The sequence below is a fragment of the Panicum virgatum genome, chromosome 2K (genome assembly GCF_016808335.1).
Source record: "Panicum virgatum strain AP13 chromosome 2K, P.virgatum_v5, whole genome shotgun sequence".
NCBI lineage: Eukaryota > Viridiplantae > Streptophyta > Magnoliopsida > Poales > Poaceae > Panicum > Panicum virgatum.
The window spans coordinates 49454291-49469680 of record NC_053137.1 but is presented as its reverse complement, the minus strand read 5'-3'; the positions used below and the strand labels follow the sequence as shown (position 1 = coordinate 49469680).

At 48.8% G+C, this 15390-nt stretch overlaps 1 protein-coding gene and 1 pseudogene across 1 annotated transcript; one reads left to right on the top strand and one right to left on the bottom strand.

Moving 5' to 3' along the window:
* The first annotated feature begins 4895 nt into the window (after positions 1–4895).
* Positions 4896–13695, top strand: LOC120695390 (annotated as a pseudogene).
* A 938-nt stretch (positions 13696–14633) lies between these two features.
* Positions 14634–15140, bottom strand: LOC120695389 (secreted RxLR effector protein 161-like). Its single transcript, XM_039978656.1, has one exon. The coding sequence runs from the start codon at positions 15138–15140 to the stop codon at positions 14634–14636; it is 507 nt and encodes a 168-aa protein (XP_039834590.1).
* Positions 15141–15390: the final 250 nt, after the last annotated feature.

The following is a 15390-nucleotide window of genomic DNA, read 5'->3' as shown; positions in this document are numbered from 1 at the left end:
CCCGGTTTTTGGAATCGGGATTTGCCTTACGGGACAAAAGGCTCCGGCTTTTGTCTCGGGTGGCAGAACCGGGACAAAATGTCCCACATGCTAAAATTTTTTTTGCACCCCGCGGGATTCAATCCCAAGACATCTTGTCTAGTGCATGTTTTTCTTGCCAACTCACCTAAGTAGTACATGCGACTCAGTATATAATAACTTTGTTTTGAACTGTCACGTGGAGGGGTCTTTTATCCGGGTTGGTAACACTAACCAGGACAAAATGGTACTTTTGTCCGGGTTGGTGCCACCCACCAGAATAAAAGGGTTACCCTTTTGTCTGGGTTGGTGTTACCAACCGGATTTTGTCCCGAGTGGAGCCACCAACCGGGACAAAAGGGGGACCTTTTGTCCGGGTTTGTGCCTCCGACCGGAACAAAAGGCCCATGTCCCCCCTGGCCCGGCTAGCCGTTGGACCCGGGACAAAAGGCACTTATTGTTTCGGGCCCAAAAACAATCGGGACAAATGGTCTGGAACAAAAGATTGTTCTGTAGTAGTGTATGCAACCCAACGAAGAAGGGCACACGGCAGCCTGAGAATACAAAAGAGAACCTTTTTCTCCTCTCGCCTCCTGATCAGGGCCGAGACCATAGCTTTCTCCAGTTGTCCTTCAGCTGCGCACTCCAGGCTTCCATATTCAGCTGCACAATCCACTGAATGGGGAGGGGGCACTGGATTTGCCGATTCTGTGATAACCTCACTACGTACCAGTGGCGGAGCCAGAACCAACAGGGGGGGGGGGCAATTTGCCAATAAAAACTATATGTAATTAGATCATCAAGAAATTAGTATCACAGTTCAACAGATATAAATGTGTATTTGTCTGTGAAAACCATCATACTACGGTACTACCAAATTAATATTATATTGTTTATATGCATGCCAAAATAATTAGACGCATAGAATCAACCATACCAAAAGATGCATATTTGGCTAATTGTTGTACGAAGAGCAGACGAGCAGCAGAGAGGCCAGACTTGCTGAGGTACCGGAGAAATAGAGACAGGAGATTATGAGTTATGGGGCCATGGACTTCCGAAAAATTTGAGAGACAAGGGGGGCCCTGGCCCACTATGACCCCCATGTAGTTCCGCCAGTGCTAGTACACCTTCGTTTTACGTTTCAGCGCGTTTGTTTTGCGTCAGATGATCTAGAATTATCCGATCTGCTAAGAAAAAAAGAATAGTAATATTGATCCTGTTTGGTTTGTACTACGCTAGAAACTGTAGCAACTTTGATCAATAATTTGATGTACTAAATAATGACGGTTTACAAAACTAAATAGTTAAAAACTGTTGCGCTAGAAATCCTGAAGAATCTAATGAGATCTTTGACCACGTGATTTAGTATTCTATGTATGCAAAAAAAAATTCGTACTAAAAGCACGGAGAAACCAAACGGGGCCATTGATTTTGGGGCCGGACGATGATTCGAGATGCATCTTGCCGTGGACCGGCGCCCGGCACTGGAGCAAAAGCAGGGAGGGCTCTACAGAGCGAATCATATAGGAGTATACAGAGTACTGTACTTCGTTTTTTTTTTGTGCGCGCGCGCGCAGATGTGCTCGTCGGGGCTTCAGCAAAACCTGACGGCAGCGGCAGCAGCAGCAACACAGCTGCGCAGGGTCGCAAAGGACCTGACGGCGCGACAACGTCGACTGCTCATCAACAGTTCATCCTCCACGCGGCACCTCCCAGGTGTCCACGTCTAGAACACTCACCGTACCTCTCCTCCAGGCTGCAGCAAAACCTCTTTTCTCTCATTTCGCACTTTTTGCTGCTGCTGTCGCCCAACAGTGTGGTCATGCGAATGAATAATTCAGATGTACTCGTACGGTTCTGCTGGCTACTTTTACTAATACTGTTCGCTGGGCTGGAGCTGGAGCTGGTGGCTGGAATGGTGTAAGAGAAAAATACTGTTGGCTGGCTGGTGGCTGGAAGCTAGTGCTGGAGCTAGGTGAGAAAAAAACACTGTTGGGCTGGAGGCTGCTGGAGCTGCCGAACAGAGTGACTGGATCCCGAGGATCAGACGGGGCCGTGGTGGGAAGGAATTTGAGGAAGTGCGTCAACACTCAACAGCTCAGACGGAAACAAGAACGGAGCGGGTTTTAAATTGGAGTAAAGTACATGGCCGAGTTTTAAAGTTGTTCGGCTGTGTCATTTAAGTTCCTATATTCTTAAATAGCATATCTTAGTATTAAGCTTAGCCTCAGATGTTATTTAGATGAAAAAAAGTCCTATTTACCTCGTTGAACTAATTATAGAATAATATATATCTAAAACTAAAAATATAATTTCTACCAAAATCATATCATATCATATATTTACTGCATAGACCTACTCATGTGGAGTCTAACGAAATTTGATTTTTCTATTTTATAATTTTTTATGATTTACTATTTTTTTTCAAAGATTTATTCAAAATAAACATAAAATAAAAAGAGGAAAACTACTAAGAAAAACCACTCAAGGAGGTCTAGTTTCGCGAGTTCGATGAGGCAAAATACCTGGTTTTTGAGTTTAAGGTGGAAACATATACTCGAGCTATAGTTCAATGAGGTAAATAGGACTTTTTTCTATTTAGATTTATATACTCTCAAAATGCAAATCTAAACCTCTAAACTTAGCTTCCTATGTCATCTTGATCCATACACCTCTAAATGCAGTAACATCCCAACGATAAAGTATAACAGGATGCTTTCATTACCTTCTTTTCTAGCCGATTTTGTTGCCCCTACATAAAAAAAATTATAGTGTTCATAAGCTCCTGATTCTAGTTTCTAGTTTTGTATATGTGCATTTAAAAGTAGTTTAACTTTGAATAGTCTTTCAAGAATAAAGCACGGTTGTCAGTACATCTAACAAGCTAAGATATTACCTTCAGAGTAAAATATCATCAAGCTTTCTGGATTCATACTCATCAATATTCTTTTTATATAGTTGAACAAAATTAAAATACTTTATTTGACTACAATTAAATTATATCTATAAAAGTAAATTTTATCAATTTAAATGGGATGTCAATACATTTGATAGTATAGGGATTTAGGTGACACCTGAAGCTCAGTTAGAGAGCTAGATTTATATTTCGAGAGTAAAGGCTGCAAATGGCACCAGAGGTTACATTTAAGGAGTTAAATCTGCAATTTTTGAGAACCAAACAAGTTGAACGACTAGTCACGCATTTTACATTTTACTCCTTATGTGTCATTCGACAACCTGTTCAGCTATAATGGTTAGAAATTTATACGGAAAAGTTTTGGGGTGCAAACTACCTTTTTGGTGGAAACGTAAAAATCTCTTAAAAAGATTATAAGTGCAAATATCTAAAAATTTCAAATGATGAAAATACATAGTGCATCGTTAGATATACTCTGTATCCAAAATTGGGAAGCAAACTCGCTCTAGAAAAATTCAAACAAAAATGACAAACTCAAAGTGCATGAGGCACTACTACACTTTCATATGGAATTTGTATTTTCATATGGATTTTTATAAAATAGTTTTGCATCTCAAATTTTACCATAAAGTACATCTAATAATGCATTAAGGTTGTGCGTTGTTTGAATTTTTTAAAATACTTACAATTATTTTCGCGTGAGAAAATGTTTTGCACATAATATTTTTCCTATTTATGCGAGCCGTGCACCGGCTCACTGGCCGCACTTCCACACCTTCGTGGTCTTCCATTGCGACAGCACAAGGGCCAACAGTTCTTGAGTCGTCTCTCGCGTGCTTAGCTTCGAATGGGAGAAAGTTTGATGTCAAGAAAATTCAATCGAAATAGAAATACTAGGGGTAATTGATGGGCTTGTGGCCTAGTCAAGCAGCGAGATGCATGCTCCGCTCTCCCCCGGCCAGATGGGATCCCCCAGCCCAACAGCTGGAAACCATCCAGCCCCAGTCGCACTGGGAGAGGTGGGAATCGGGCGTGGAAGCGGGTACGGTCCGGTATGTATATATGCTAGTCCTAATTATAGCTAGTAGTTTATGTTTCCTGATTGTTTGTATGCAAGCCACCAGTACTATCTTCTTCCATGGCGGATCCACCATTGGTTGCGGCTGCGGCGCTAACGGTTTCAGTGGTGATGCGCTATGGAAGATTACTTCCCTCTATGGGGGTGTTGAAGAAGACGGCGACGGTGGTGACGTCGGCGGCGGATTCCTCAACTCCACCGCATGGAGGTTCTTCTTCCTAGGGTGTCCTCTGGTGTTGGCTGCTTCTGCTCCTTCTCTAGTGGTTCGCCCGTGAGGTATGTTTACTGACTCGATAGGAAACCGGGTTGGTGTGTGCCTACCACCTGTTTTGGTGGTTCTGCTCCCCTCCATGGGCCTTCGTCGTCCGGTGTTCTGGGAATTATGGCAATCCATGGGGCGTCATATTCCTTAAGGTTTGGCGATGTGATGGCCATTGGTCATCTTTGGAAGTCGGGTCGTTCAGTGTCAACAAAGCATGTCGTTGATGTGCTGCTCAAGACGGCACTTAAAAATTTTAGTTCTTCGCCATAGAGGAGGTCGGCTCCAGGATGCAGATTTCGGCCGCCGGAGGCGAGAAAGACCGGGAGGTGTTTACAAGGATTTGATTGTAATTTTTACTTCTATCAAGGGTGTCCTTGTAAAATGGGTTGTAATCACCAAAATTACGAATGAAATACAAACCCGGTTTTCTCAACAACAAAAAAATCCTACGCTCACCCCTCCAGCGCAATCCCCACGCCCACCCCTGCTCTCTCTCGCCTTCCTCCGCTCATCCCCCTCTGCTCGATCCGATCCATCCACCCCACAGCCCACAGCTCTGCGCTCTCGCCTTCGCCGCCTCCACCTCTCCTTCCTCGATCCAGTCCGGTTCCGATCCCATGGTGATGCCGCCGCGCTCCTCGTCGTCCGGCATGCAGGGCATCCGCCGCGAGCTCAAGCGGAGGCGGCCCAAGCCCTTGGCGCCCAGGAGATCGGCCGCCAGCAAGCCGTCCCCGCCGCCGCCGCTGGAGGGTTCTCGCTACCAGGGTTTTTCTAACCGACCGGAACCGGTTCGGTTACCGCGGTAACCGGTCAAACTGGTCCGGACCGGTTCCGGTACCGGCCCAAATTTAAAATTTGAATTTGAATTCAAAAAACAAAAAAATCTCAAAAAATTCCTAAAAATACTTCAAGTTGCGATGAATCTAATGGTGTCAAATTTTTTCAAATATTCATTTATTTAGTATACTTTGCGGGCATTTGAAGTTAAACTAAAAAATAAAGCGTGCATACAAAAGTATACAAATACAATGTAAACCACGTTATACATTGTGTTAATGTAAAAATAGTACAAAAAAGGGTTGGAGGGTTTATTTAGATTAAAATATGTTATACAAATATTCAAATTTTGAACTAAAGTCGGTTTTTTTGTTCAACAGACCGGTTACCGGTCAAACCGGATCGGTTAGCCGAGCAAACCAGTCGGCTTACCGATTGAAATCGTTTCAACTGGCGTTTGAATTTGAAATTTGAATTTGTCCCGTTTTAACTGGTTTCTGGTCAAACCGGTCTGGTTTACCGGAACCGGTGGGCGGCGGTTTGGTCTGACCGGTCGGTAAAAAAAACCATGCTCGCTACACGGGCCGAGAGCCACGCCCTCGTCCACCACCCCAGGAGGATCCGTCATCCACCGCCTCGAACTCGAAGTCCCCACCAGGCTCCGCCGGCACCCACGCGCTGCGACCGCCACGGCCTCGTCCTCAAACTTCGCCGCACCCCACCGTCGTCACCCCCTCCACGCCGCCGCCGCCACCCCGCTCCACCCCATCCTCGATCGGGTCCGCGAGCCCGTCCACCACCCTCGGCACCGACAAGCATCTGACGCCCGGCACTGAGGTTGGTGTCCGCACAAGGACCACGACGCTGAAGACCGGGGATGTTCTGGTGTTCTGGCTGAGAGGGATGATCGTGTCGCCCGCCCATGGAGGAGGCTACGAGGAGGTCGTCTACGACGGCAACTGGCCGCCCGGTGACCCCTACGCCACCGTCCACGTCCCGCGTCAGCACGTCAGGATGATGAAGCCGTCGCCGTCGCCGACGACTCCGCCAGGGGCGGAGACAAGGAGGGGCGGGCAGGGGCCATGGCCCCCCTAATGTTGGTGTAATTACACATAAATCTCCCTAATTTCATTGCTAATATTGCTCATTAACAATGTGAGGCCCCTCCTAATTATCAGCATTAGTAAATTAGCCCCATCTATGTTTCAATCCTGGCTCCGCCCCTGGACTCCGCCGCCGTCCCTGCCTCCGGCCAACGCCCCCAGCTCGTCCGCCTCCGAAACCGCCGCCGCCGCGGCCGCCGCGCGGAGGAAGGAGATGCGGCCGGCGCCGAGGCCGACTACCGGGGGGATGAGCCTGTGCGGTGGCGTAGCTAGCTAGGTGGACAGGTGGTCCAAGGACCACCCTAAAATTAGTAGCTCAAGGTATAAGTATAGTAATTATTCATCAAACAATCCACCATATAAGCAAAATTCAGATTTAATTATTGATTTTAAGATGTTTGAAGTTGTAAAATACGTTATTAATACAGTATTAGTTGTTTAAGCAATTATAAACTTGTATTATGTATGTACTCTGGACCACTCTAACTCAAAATCCTAGCTACGCCCCTGAGCCTGCGCCTCATCCGCAGCCTCTTGCCGGAGATGGAGAAACAGGCCCGGGCTGCCTTGCCAGGATACTACTAGCTGCTGCCCGAATCCGCCGGATCCGTTGCTTGTTCGTTCGTTCATGAAGAGTCTCTGTTTTTGTCTGATATACTTCATGAATTCTCTCGAGTCTCAAGCTATCCTATGTTATTGGGAGAACAAAATCATCAGCATGGTTTGTGTAAATCCTGTTAACTTCTAATGATTTATATGTATGATCGAATGACTATTTGTAAACGTTCTGGCAGAGATCATTAACTGGTTGATTTGTTTGAGCGTTTCTCATGTTCTTCTTTGCTTCCCAATTATCTGAAACATGTGATTAAGCAGTTGGAGCCTGGACTTGCTGGTAGGGATTTATCATGATTCATCTGATAGTATTCTGTTGATCTAGAGATTACAGTACATTGCTGTCTCCATTTTTTTAGCGAAAATGGCCTCTCATGTCATATTTCAATATATTGTTTTGACGATTGATGACACACATAACACTTGGACTAATATAATTGTTAAGATGATCATTCTCAGGCTTTTAGGTTCAAGTGATAACAAAGAAAAGATAGGCAAAGTTAGGCCCGAAGGGCCGTCCCTACGGGGGTTCAACGGCTACTTCGGGTTATGAGTGACCGGATGAACTGACGCTACCCCATCCAGAGGCATCGGTTCATCCGATGATACGCAGATTTTCTGCTGACCGTTGGAGAAACGGCTACAAGACTTGGTGGCCTATATATACGCCTCACCTCGGCCATTTGAAACTTTCTGGAGTTACTGAACATCCCACACGCACCAAAGAATATCTACAAGCCATACAAGAGCATCAAGATCATATCCTTAGCTTTTAGCACTAGCTTATAAAGTGTGAGTGCTAGAATAGCTCTTAGTGAGTGAGATTGCAAGGCCTTGAGCCTTTGTGCTGTGGTTCTCTAGTGAACCAAACAAGAGCTTAGTGCGCCGGCCTCCTTGGAGCTGCGAAGCTCGCCGGCAACGTCATCGACCCTCCGACTTGGTGTGGAGCGGCGACGACATCTTTGTGCGGGGGGACGTGGAGACCCCCATTCTTTGTGAAGAAGCTTCTTAGTGGAACCCGGGGCCAATGTGACCGTGATTATGTTCAAAAAAAGACTTAGTGGCCGAGTAGCAATACTCTTAGTGAGTGCTACAACAACGTGGATGTAGGTGTGCCTTTGTGGCTAACCGAATCACGGGATAAACACCCACGTCAAGAGTTTGCTATCTCCTATCCCGCTCTTTAAGCTTCCTCATTTAATACTTGCAACCTTTGTGCATTTACTTTCATAGAATAGTTTCTTGTTAGGAAAGGCTATAGGGTGCATAACTTTTTTGGGATAGGGGTTTCACACTAGAACAACCTAGTTGCACATCTATATAGCTTGAATTAGTTTAAGTTTTGTGCAAACTAGTTGGAGCCATAGGTCAAGTTTTTTTATTAGTACCTAATACATCCCCTCCCCCTCTTAGGCTAGAGCACCCGATCACTTTTATTTTTTTTACTGATGCTAGCTTTTGATTAAATAAATAAGTTAAGAGTCGTGCTGTTGGCTGTTGCTGCAGTCAGGAATCAGTTATTTTGTCAGTTTGCGGAAAGTATCTGAAATTATTCAGTCACTCATCTCTAAAATATTTATGTTAATTGATCAAAGATTTCGGCTCTTGGCTCTTGGCGAGAGAAAGAGCTGGTCAGTGGGCAATGGTTCACTGCTGTTAAATTCTTGCCACTTTGCCAGGTACTGAATCCCAACATAAGCTGAAACAAACACGGCCTAAATTGCCAGGAGTCATCTGACTAGGTAACCACCGTGCATCCCGCCAAATGCTGTATCCTTTTCCCAGTCTCCCTCCTTTTAAGTTTGGGAACATATCAGGTGCAAACCAATCTCTCCGTGCAAACTATGAAAACTTCAATCTAAGCCATCAGATCAACATCCAAGGGGAGGAGCACAAAGAGATGGGAAGAGGGATTTGCAAAAATGTGATTAGGGGAAAGCTAAATGTTAAAATAGTTTTAACCATGGGCTCTAGCGATAAAGGCGGCGTTAGACCAAGAATCTCAAAATGATCGCAAGGTTGAGTCATGAGTGTGTGGTTTTCATCCTGCAAATAGTTTTTGGCGATTGTGGCCAGTTACTATTCAGTCTGTATTATACTGAATTCTGAATGGTAGACCTTGGTCTACCGTCTTCAGTGACTGATGAAAGAGCATTCATAACTCGTCTCGTCGTTACCACTGCCACAGCCCACAGCACGCTGCACAGCCACAAGGGAAAAACGGACCCAACTCACTCAAACATTTCAGTTACTACTCCTAAGTAGTCAGCAGAGTTAATGCAACGTCGTGTCACACTTCAAAAAAATAAAAAAATTCCTAAAAATACTTTAAATTGCGACGAATCTAATGGTGTCAAAATTTTTCAAATATTCATTTATTTAGTATACTTTGCGGGCATTTGAAGTTAAACAAAAAAAAGCATGCATATAAAAATATACAAATACAATGTAAAATATGTTATACATTGTATTAATATAAAAGTAGTACAAAAGAGGGTTGGAGGGTTCATTTAGAGTAAACACATGTTATATAAACATTCAAATTTTGAACTAAAATGGGCTTTCAGTCGGTTTTTTTTGTTCAACTCCCCGGTTCCTACTCAAACCGGACCGGTTTACTGGCCTAACCGGTCGGCTAACCGGTAGAAACTGATTGAATTGGCGCTTTTGAATTTGAATTTGAATTTGATCAGTTTTTTCGGGTAACCGGTCAAACCGGTCTGGTTTACCAGAACCGGAGGCCGGCGGTTTCAGGCGACCAGTCGGTAAAAAAAACCCTGACCACGTCTGCCCGGCCACGGGCTCCGGCTCGATCCGGCTGCTCCAGTGGTGGTCCCCGGCGCCCGCGCGCGAGCTGCCGGTCCCCGAACCCGTCTCGGCGCTCGTGGCGGTGCCCTACGGCTCCCACCTCCTCGCTGGCGGCGTGTCCGGGTGCGTGCACGCGCTCGCGCTCCCGTCCGGCCACGTCGCCAGCTCGTTCCGCACCCACGGAGGCGGCTCGATCTCCTGCCTCACCCTCAACGACGACGGCTCGCTCCACGTGTCCGGCGGCGACGACGGCGCGGTGGCCGTGGTCCCGCTCATCCGCGTCCTGGACGCCAACTACGCGAGCGGCGGCGCCTCCTCCACCGCCGATCCCGCAGTCTACCGCGTCGCCGCGTACGTCGGGTGCGGGTGCAACGCCGTCGTCGCCTTGGCCTCCGCCGACGGCACGTGCAAGGTCTGGAGGCTGGCGGACGGCGGCCACCTCCGGACCCTCGCGCTCCCGACCTCCCGTGCGCCGCGCTCTCTGTCACAGCCCTGAAAAAAAAAGAAAAAAGAAAATAAAAATCCCGCGCGGGCCCCACCTGTCAGCCACCTTCCCTCCCTCTCTGTTTTGCTCTGCGCGCCGCGGACGCACGCGTCGTCGCCGGCGGCCATCCTCGGGCCACGTGCTGGCAATCCTCGTGCGCCGTGCTCAACCATCCTTCATCTCATCGCCTCAAGACCCCGCCCCGACCCCCGTTTCCCTCAACCCTAACCCTAGCCTTCCTCTCCTCCATCGCCGTCGCCCCCAAGTCGTGCCGCCGCCGCTCGCCGCCACGATTCTTCTGCTCCGGTGAGCCGTGGCTCAATCCGTCGCTCGGGGAGCTTCTTCTTGCCCTCCTCCTCCGATTCCGGTGCTCACCCGGCCTTCTCGTTCGCTGCGCAGGGCCGCCGCCGCTCGCCTTCGCCACGCCGCCGCCCCTGTCTGTCGCGCCGCCCCTCCGCCGCAGCTCCTCGCCCGCATCACCGCCGGTGAGGCTCGCCTACTCCTCCTCTTCCCCGTGCGCGTCGCCCCTGGTCCGCTCCGGCCCCGCCTCTTCGCGCCGCCTCACGCCGCCGTCCGCCAGCGCCCGCGGGCCGCGCCGTGGGCGCGCACACCCCGGGTCAAGGCCGCCCGGGCTGCCTTGACTTGGCCCGGGGGCGCCTGCCCGTGGGACCCGCCTGTCGGCCTCTGGCCTGGCAGGTGTGGCTCTCCCCGGGTAGACCTAGCAATTGTTGCTAGGGTATTTCTTTAGGTTTATTTGTGCTGCAAACTTCCAAAATCCATAGAAAATCATGTATAGATCCAAAAATTATGAAACTTGTTTTGTTGTATTCCTCTAGCTGATATCTACTTAGGAAAAATATTGTTGTGCATGTTACTTTGTTGTAGATTTATCTATAGATTTATCTTGCAAATGTGAGTTTATTGCTTGGTTATTTGTGTACTGCTAGAAAAATGTCAAACCAAATTTTGTTAGACTCCTTGTGAGGTGTAGTTTTCAGTGGTGCATCTTACTCATGTTTTTCCTTGCTTTTGGTTAGGGTTTCATTTCGATTTCCTACTTGCTGTCCAAAATATGGTTTAATATAGAACTTTTTGCTAGAAAGTGAGAAATTAGTAAAACCAGTTTTGTTAGCCTTGTGTTGCTGCCTGGTTTCAAATAAAATTTTATTAGATTTGTTTAGTTTAGTTTACATTCCTTTCCTATTTTATCTTGCTTAGAGTAGCTGAAAATTGATCTATTTATGGTTATTTATAGGAAAATGCTTTTGCTGCAAAACCAATTTTCATGAGTTCTTTGTTTTGTGCTCTGCATGCTCAAATTATTTCATGATTTATGCTTGCTGTTTAGTTCATTCTTTAATTCTTGCATCGCATTCATGCATTTTAGTGACCGGACCGTCGGAGAACGAACCCGTGGAACCCGCCGAGTCCGTGGAGCCTGAACCCGGAATCCCGTTCGTGGTCGAGTCGGAAGTTAACCCAGGCAAGCAGCTAAGCATATTCATTGCACCTATTTAATCTGTTTTAGCTTAGCTATCTCATCGGGTAATGTTGGGATATATATTATCTATGTATTGCATTCTTGTACCTACTTTGATGCACTAACCTTTCTTGAATTGTTTAACCATGTCCTTGCCACATGTTAGTCAGCTGTTAACTTAATTTGACTAGATGCTTAGCTTTGCTTAGAATACTTATATTGCTTGCTAGAAATGAACGGTTTGGAGTATCACACTTACCTGTTTATCCTTGATCGCACTTGAGCCGGGGCAAGTATAAGTTGGTAGTATCGAGATTCGAGCGGAATGTTAGGGCCTAGAGAATGAAGTCACTTGGGCATAGTCCGCTTGGATCGATTAAGGACCGAGTGGACGACGTCGGTTTTGAGCACCTTTCCGTGCTACCACATATCCAATATAATGGAACGGATAAGCCAAATACCTTCTTTGACTTGATCATTGGGGCCCGGTCCCAGATGCGTGGCCAACGGGCTATGCAGGGAGGCTTAGCAGGTCCCCGAGTGGAACTATGTGTAGGAAAATTTAGAGATGTCCTCGGTGGAACTAAGTCTCCACGCGCAAGCTGGGCGTACCCTCAACGGTTGAGCCTTGTTGGGAACGGTTGACGCGAGTATCCCCTTATCCAACTCTGGCCGGTTGGGTGAGTCGCATGGTCCTCGCGCCGTGTGGGTAAAGTAGTACACCCTTGCAAGGTTATAATCAATTCGAATTGCCGCGCTCTCGGTTATGAGCACGCTCTTTAACCCATGAACTCCTCATAGAATATCGTTTATGCTGAGAATGGTTCATGTTACAGCTATGATCAGTTATAGATTATGTTACTCTCTTAACCAACTAAAAGTGTTGGGTTGGGCAAGATTAATTAATTTGATAGGTGATAGTGTAGAGAGCTAGTGCTTATGCAATAATTACTTAACCTTAAAGCTTTTACTTGAGCCATTGCATGATCCTTGTATACGTAATCGCGTAAGTCTTGCGAGTACCTTTTGTACTCAGGTTGCTTTCTAAACCTAGTTGCAGGTGAGCCCGAAGTGGTGTTCGGCCATTTCTACCCCGCTGATCCAAACGTGGGGGAAGAATAGGTCGTGGTGGCCGTAATGATGTCCTTGAGCAAGGCGTCATTACTCTAGTAAGTCTTTATCGTAAACGAGCTTCGGGAGAGCATGTATTTTCAATAAGCTCTAAATCTCTGTTTAATATGACTCGCGTGAGCCCAAAGCTTGTAAGGTGAAGCTGGAGACCCACCTATATTGAACTTGTAATATTAAGCTGTGAACTCTGGTAATATAAAACTGCTATTTGTGGATTGTTGGCTATGTATTCGATTGTATACGGTATGTGCATATGCTGATTCTGGGCGTATGTTGGAGCACATACCGGGACTACCGGATTTGGTATTATTTTGAATGAATGACGTGTCGGTTATTCGTGTCTCTAGATGTGGGATAACACGTGGCACGCTCTACGACAAGCACGTGTTAACTCTCATCTGGATGATAATGACCGGCGGTTCGTTTAAAATAGTATCAAATTGGGCGGTTCTCACACTCTCCCTCGCGCTGGACCCCCACGAGCTCCAGCCTCTACGCCGGCTGCTCGGACGGCCGCGTCCACCTCGTGCCCCTCAACTCCCCGGGCACGAACGCCGCGACGGCCACAGCATCGCACGCGAGCGACGGCAGCGCCGCGGCGCTCGTCGCGGTGTTCCTGGCCAACGGGTGCAGGAACCTGGTGTCGTGCTCCGAGGACGGCGAGGTGAGGGTGTGTGACCTCACCCGCGGGCTGCTCCTCGCCAACGCGTTCTGGGCCGGCGGCGCGCTCGGCAGCGCGCTGGTGGTCAGGAGGGCACCCGGCGAGCTGGCCAGGGGCGGCGGCGAACGGTTCAGGCTCTACGACGGCGTGGCGTGTACGTGGACCCGAGAGCTGGCGGGGGCGGGCCGGCTGCTGCGGGCGGAGGAGGAGGAAACGGCAACGTCCGTGGAGCTAATCGAGATGAACGCCGGCGTCTACAGGAATCAGGAGGTGCCTCCGGCTGCTGCTCCGCGAGGTCACGACCGTGGCCAACGGCGGCCGCCGCGACGGCGTCAAAGACGGCATTGCCGGTGACTGATCATGGAAGAAGAGATCTCGGTAAATTTTGGCGATGCGTCGAGATTCGGATTACCTAATAAGCATGTCCGTAACTGAACTCGGTGCCTTCAAATTTCGACATTGGACGTTTACTGCAGCTTGTCGTGAACGAGTTTCAGTGGTGTTTCATCGTGTAATGTAGTATGCATCAAAACTAAAAAAAAAACCGTATGCCTGAGACTAGAGGTAGTCCACGCAGCAGTTCCTAGTTCCTACACGCGGCTGCTGCCTGCACCAACCGATGACGCAAGAACGGCATCACCACGCTCAGCAACAGCAAGAACTGTTCCAACCCTCGCCGGAGTTGGGCCGATCGCCGGAGTCGAGGAAGACGAAGCCGCGAACTGAAAAACACGCAGAACACACACACGCGAGACTGGATTTTTGGTGTGGCCAAAGGACCACCGCGTTTTCTGATGTTCTTGCTATATATAGAAACAAAACAAGCCGGCCATCTCGGCCTCGACGCGCGCACCACGCGGCACGCTCCATCGCGAGCTGCACCATCCCCAGCTCTAAACGTGCCGCGCGACTCGCTCAACTTGCGGACTCCGTGCGAACGTGCGCACGTCAAGCCTCTTTACAGGACGCGCCCAAAGACTCGGGCTCAACCAACAAACTGAAACGGGAATCCAAAACAAAAACTTATCCTAAACCGAATGCACCAGATTTATTCAACAATCTCCCCCTAATTCTGGTGTCATTCACTTGAGCTTGGTGACGCCGATCAGCTCACGAAGTTCCTGAAACTTGACTTCTCAAGCGCCTTCGTCATAATGTCCGCGAGCTGCCCTTAGGTGCTCACGAACGCCAGGCGTACCGCCCCTCCATCCACGCACTCACGAATGTAATGGAACTTTGTATGATGTGCTTAGAATGATCGTGAAGTACCAGATTCTTTCTGAGGGCGATCGCAAACTAGTTATCCATCTTGAGTTGAGGCGGGGCCACGCCGGCGCCCACCACGTCCTGCAGCAGCCGCCGGAGCCAGACACCCTGGCAAGCCGCCGCCGCCTCGGCGATGTACTCAGCTTCGCACGACGACAGTGCCACCACACGCTGCTTCTGCGATTGCCACGCCACCGGGTTGCCGTCGAGGAAGTAGAGGATGCCGCTCGTACTCTTCCGGTCGTCGACGTCGCCGGCCATGTCACTGTCGCTGTAGCCGACGAGGTTGAGCTCGGCGTTGCTGGTGTACGCCAAGCCGTAGTCGATCGTGCCGGCCACGTACCGGAGCAAGTGCTTCATGGCCGCCATGTGCTCCTGCCTTGGGTCCTCCATGAACCTGCTCAGGTAGCCCACGGCGAACGCCATGTCCGGCCTTGTGTTCATCAGGTACCGCAGACTCCCGATCAAGCCGCGGTACTCAGTTGCGTCGATCGCCGGTGAAGTGCTTTTCTTTGACAGCTTCAATCTGGGCTCCATCGGCGTCGCTCACGGGTTGCAGGCTCCCATGCCCGCTTTGTCCAGAATCTTCTTGGCGTAGGCGGCCTGCAGGAGCTCGATGCCGCGCCGCCCCTGCCTGACCTCGATCCCGAGGTAGTAGGAGAGCACGCCGAGGTCACTCATGCGGAACAGCGATTTCATCTCCTCCTTGAACACACTGATCACCTTGGTGGAGCCGCCCGTGATGATGAGGTCGTCGACGTAGATCCCCACCACCAGCCGCTTCTCG